This window comes from Cebus imitator, unplaced genomic scaffold (genome assembly GCF_001604975.1).
Source record: "Cebus imitator isolate Cc_AM_T3 unplaced genomic scaffold, Cebus_imitator-1.0 Scaffold719, whole genome shotgun sequence".
NCBI classification, from domain to species: domain Eukaryota; kingdom Metazoa; phylum Chordata; class Mammalia; order Primates; family Cebidae; genus Cebus; species Cebus imitator.
The window spans coordinates 198598-204159 of NW_016108034.1; the positions used below are offsets into that span (position 1 = coordinate 198598).

General features: G+C 42.6%; 1 protein-coding gene across 1 annotated transcript; it reads right to left on the reverse strand.

Annotated features, from left to right (window-relative positions):
• Positions 1–1118: 1118 nt before the first annotated feature.
• LOC108296489 (cAMP and cAMP-inhibited cGMP 3',5'-cyclic phosphodiesterase 10A-like) lies at positions 1119–3992 on the reverse strand. The gene is given in 3 exon segments (XM_017518968.2): positions 1119–2635; positions 2638–3126; positions 3623–3992. Coding segments are annotated over 3 exon segments (2301 nt in total). The 3' UTR covers positions 1119–1193.
• Between the last annotated feature and the right edge of the window lie 1570 nt (positions 3993–5562).

Below are 5562 nucleotides of genomic sequence, written 5' to 3' on the forward strand. Positions count from 1 at the left end.
AGCAGCTGGCAGGGGCCTATAGAATCACTCTTTATATGTAGTTAAAATAAGTAAAGTAATAAGAATGACAACATGCTTTATTAATTTATAGAATTTACAAAACTTATTCATGAATAGCTCCTGTAACAATACTCAGAAATATTAAGGGGCTTTTATCATTGCATTTTGAAAATAAGAAATTGGACTTAAAGGACCTATGGGGTTGTCCTCATGTAAAGTGGTTAGTGAGAGGCTTTCATGAACAAACCTCATGTTTCCCAAAGACTTACTTCCAATGAGAATATTCTGTAGAATAGTCCTTTCATAAATATCACACTTCAAGTTCTTAATGACACAATGAGACAAGATTAGTTTTTGTTTCATTTTTTTAAACTTAAAATTACTTTGATTTTATTGGTATTCATTTCCTTTTCTTCAGAATTTAGAATTTAGAACTATATGTTGTCTTTAAAGTAAACCTTTTTCTTTAAAGATCTGGTAACCCTCACAGATTTAAACAAATGAGGGACCTACCTATGTGTATTTTCCACTTCTCTGCTATGTTGACGCAGGCTGCTGAAAAGGATGACTACTTTGGTATGAGCTGGACGATAGGTTGAAGTTGTTATGTGAAAAGCAGAATTCACATCTATGTATGGTTACTGATTCATCCACATTTTTTCTTGAGCTATGTCTTCTTTTGGAAGCAAATATATGGGCGTGGTTCTACAATAAATAAACCATGCAGAGTAGTAGAAGTGCTGTCTTTCTTTCTCTCTCTCTCTCTTTCCTTTTTTTTTTTTTTTTTTAACTATTTTCAATCTTTATTAGAAAGATACAATGGAAAAGTACCCCTTCTGAGGAAGTAGTAATTCCTCAGAAGTACTACTTAATGAAAAAGGAAGGCCTTTTCCATTAAGGCCTCAGCAATATCAGCCTATTAGAAAAGGCTGGTTTGCAAGTCAAATGGAGTCACTTGGCCAGCTGATTTCTGAACGTGGGGTGGTCCTGGTTGTTCAGTGTCTATGACGCCTCAGAGAAGAGACTGGCAGGAAGTCCTTTGCTTGACTTATTTACTTGATGTTACCTTCTTGAAGAGGTCTGCACCCCAGTTACCAGGTGTAGGTTCTCCTCACCCCCCCAGAAAAAGGAAAAAATGTCAAAGAAGCAAGATGAGGATCTGTAGGTGGGACACTGTGTTGGGTGATCAGGGCTCAGTCTTCACATGCAGCTGCCTTCTGAGCCACGGAGGGGGATGAAATCCAAGTTGCAGTCTCCTCCCCTCGAATCACCTTCTCCCACTGACTGAGATTATCCCTGCATGCTTTAAGGAGAGGCTCCGTGGGAGGGAGGATCTGGGTAAGGGTTGTATAGCAGGGAATGGCTACAGCATTGTAGAACTCAAGCTGGCCTTGTAGGACTTCATCCTTCTTGTCTCTGTCCATCGTAGGAATAGGCTGTATTCCCAATTTCTTCATTTCATCACCCTCAGCCCAGAATTCTACATATATATCTTTTGCCATCAATTTTGTAACAGGCCACAGTTTTGTCACAGAAGAAAGATCACAGGCAGTCATCATCAAACCAATTACACAGTCTCTATGTGATTGATTATTAAGGTTTAGTGATCCAGTCTGGTACATCTCCTCCAACTGTTTCCTGTTTCCAAAGTATAAAGCAAGGTCTGTGGCAATGATGGCTTTGTGGATGATCTCAAGCACCTGCTCATATTCACTGGAGCTCAGGGTGGAGAAGATATTGTGCCCTTCCAACTGGAGGATGGACACCATCTAGGAGAAGTGGTGCTGCTCCATGGTGGAGGTGGAGTAGAGAGCTGCCAGAGGGTGGTCGAACTTCTGCAGGTAGCTGTTAGTAAAGCCCCTGTGGTCCAGGTCATGACACAGACATGCAATCAGCAGTCCTTTGCACTCAAGGTCTGTGAAAAGCATGTGGTTGTTCTGAAGTATGGTGTATATGCAATGCGCTACAGCGACCGCATGCTTCCAGTTGTGATAGGGAACTTGCCGGTAGTTCTTCTTCACAGACATAATAAAACGACATGGCTTTTCAAGCTCAAAGCAGGATGTCCCATAGGACCGATGAACCATATGGACAAAAATTCCAGGGCACATGTTTTTGAAAGGACCAATGTCAAAGTGGAATAATTCAATTTCTTTGCAGAGACACACGGGAAAGGTGAATCACATGAGGCCTTGCCACTCTTCTGCAGTACAAACGCTATGGTAGGACAGCTTTTCCATCGTTACCTGGTAAATGCACTCTGAGTGACGAATTCTATGATACATATTAGCACAGTGTAAGGCTAAAGCAAAATAGATGGCAAACATTTTAAAGTTGTTTTCATCTGTTTTAGAGAAGGCACTACCACTTATTTTGTTGACCATTTGCACACCACCTATCACGCTTCCTTGGCTGACGATAGGCATGCACAGGATGTTCTACGTGGTGTAGCCTGTGTATAATTCTACTTCTCTGTTAAAGCGTGGGTCTGCATAGGCATCTGGAATGTTCAGGACTTCCCCTGTTCTTGCTATGTGGCCAGCAATTCCTTTCTCTATTGAAAATCTTATCTCTTTGGTCTTCCTGAAGACAGATTTTCCTTCCTTTTCCTCTCCAATATCAAAAAGATCTGAGTATGGTCTACCTGGAAAAGTGCACAACGATCGACATTCGCCAGGTTTTTTGCACATATCAGTATGCCTTCAAGTAGAGAATCTATTGCAACTATGTTATCAAAATATGTTTTTGATACATCCAGTAGAAAGTCATTCAACTCAGTCTGTTTGGCAAGGCCTCTGCATACCTGTACCTGATGTTTTGCTACTGAAGCCCAGGCAAGATTTGCTGTTGCAACCTCTTGGTGACTAAGACAGAAGGCTTCTTTGCCACAGTGCCAACACAACTCAAGAATACCAATCAAGTCACCAAATGCAGTGACAGTTGGTAAGCAAAGAACAGACTGGATGCGAGTCCCTGATTCCAGTCCAGTACGCCGCGGAAATCGTTCATCCCCAAGGATGTCTTCTACTAGCAGTGTTTTCCTGGACTTGGCCACATAAGCAGAGATGGTGGTGCCCTGGGTGATGGGCTCAGCAGGGATGAGGCGGGGTTTTCCTTCCTTTATCCTAGGTGGTGTAAAGTTTATTCTCTGTAGGTTTATTGCCGAGTTAAAAATGAGGAAACTGAGGCCAGCACAAGAAAATTAGATGCCAATTTATTCAGCTCCCAGGTGAGGTTCTGTGGTCCAGGGGAGAGGGGCCAGGGAAGTTGTGCTTGACTCCTCTCAGGGGCGGGGTTTTATAGGGAGCGAAGGCGTTTGATTGGATTTGGAGAAACAGGATGTGGATGGAATGAGCTGCTATTGGTGGGATTTCCAGTGAGTGGTCTAAGTGCTGAGTGCAGAGGGGATTTCCAAGGGTAGGGTTAGGTGCCGAGTGCAGAGGGGATTTCCAAGGGTGGGATTAGGTGCCGAGTGCAGAGGGGATTTCCAAGGCGGGCTAGGTGCCGAGTGCAGAGGGGATTTCCAAGGCAGAGCTAGATGATGGACATATTCTGATAATGTAATTTTCAAGCGGGGAGAGAGATGGGCGAGTCCGAACTTCGGGGGAGGCAGCCAGCCTTACAGGTGGTGTGAATATGCACAGGCTATTATTGCAGTCTCCAAGGAAGTACAGTACAAATCCATCAGCTTTTGTGGCTACTTTTATGATGTTGCTCAGTTCATAGAGGAGTAGCTGGTTGTTTCCTCCTGTGTCCAACCGTTGTTCTATGTAGCTGTTCAGTTCATATACAACTGCCTGCATATTCGTATCTTGGTACCTGCTGACTTCCTTAGGAGCTGATTCATCTTCTGATTTGTTGTTCTCCCTCTTCAGCCATTTCTCCACTCTCTCTGCACTAACACTTTCAGATACAAATTCATCTAATACCTTGGGGTGAAGAGAAAGATATGCCTTCACTTTTTCAACGGTAAAGCCATATAATGTTGCCATACCAGTTAACTGTCAAATGCTGAGTCACAGGCAGGAGCGGGAGTGCATCTCTGGCCAACAGCCTGGGGCTGGTGAGCGGGCCTCCACAGCCTCTTCCACAGCCTTCCTCCTCGGTTTGGCATCAGTTACACAAACTCGCCTAGGAATGCAGACTTGCATAAATCCTTAGATTACTTTCTTCCTACCTGGAGGCAAAGGTAACAGGCTGATGGGGTCTCCCATGGGCAGACTCTCAGGCCCAGGACTGGCCAACTGCCATCTCAACAGATTCCAACTGCCATCCCGACAGATTCCAACTGCCATCCCGACAGATTCCAACTGCGATCCCAACAGATTCCAACTGCCATTCCCCTTTCTTACCTTCTTTCCTTCTTCTTTTTTTACAAGAGTAAAGATGTGGGGACATTATTGATGTCTCTATGTGCATCCATCAAGACAGCATCCTGAAGAATCCAGTTCAGTATTTTATTACCTTAGCAAAATCATAAAAAAATTAAAGTACTCTGAAATATAATGATAAATACATAAATTATCTGGAAATGCTGGCCAGATCATTAAAAGACAAAAGTTGTTAAGATTAAGATTTATTGCAGTTAGCTTGCTTTATTTATTTATTTATTTATTTATTTATTTATTTTTTGAGATGGAGTCTCACTCTGTTACCCAGGCAGGAGTGCAGTGGTGCAATCTCAGTTCACTGAAATCTTTGCCTCCCAGGTTCAAGTGATTCTTGTGTCTCAGCCTCCCAAGTAACTGGGACTACAGGCACCCGCCACCATGCCTGGCTAATTTTTGTGTTTTTAGTAGTAACGGACAGGGTTTCAACATGTTGGTCACACTGGTCAGGAACTCCTGACCTCAGGTAATTCACCTTTAGCCTCCCAAGTGCTGGGACTACCGGCTTGAGCCACCGTACCCAGCCTATTGCAGTTAGCTTTTAAAATATTTCCTGGCATTTTTCTTACCTCCTTTACTGTAAATTCAACATGCTTTCCTTTTAGAGTTTGAAAATATTAGATTTTTAGTCCCTGCTGTTGTAGCCTTGAGCCACCTATGTCTTAACTCTGCTAGGCTACTAACAATTTCCTTAAGACACCTGAGTGGTGTTCTGTTTGTTTTGTTTATGGTTTCCCTAATCTCCCTTCAGGCAATCTCTGTTGGAGTGCTATGCATATTCTGAAGCTCTGCTTAAATCCTGTCATATCCAGAGTTTCTTTCCAGATTCCTTGTGACTTCAAGTCCTTTTACCATACCCTGTTCTCCTATTGTTCTGTGTGTATCATGAGATTCATTCCTTTATTATGTGTTAGATTGCATCTATTACCACCAAACCATGTAAACCCTTGGTGGGCCAGGACTATGTTCTGTACATATTTGCATTCTCAAAGTCATCTCTCTAACAAATGTGCATTACATTGATTTGCATATAAATCATATAATTTTTGAAACCAAAACCCCACCTTAAGTAGGATGAGCATATTAGGACGAATAAGTCACATTTGAAACAAGGGTATGATGGCTGATGCTCATGCATTAGGAGTACAGTAATTTCTTAATTCTTCCTGCTACT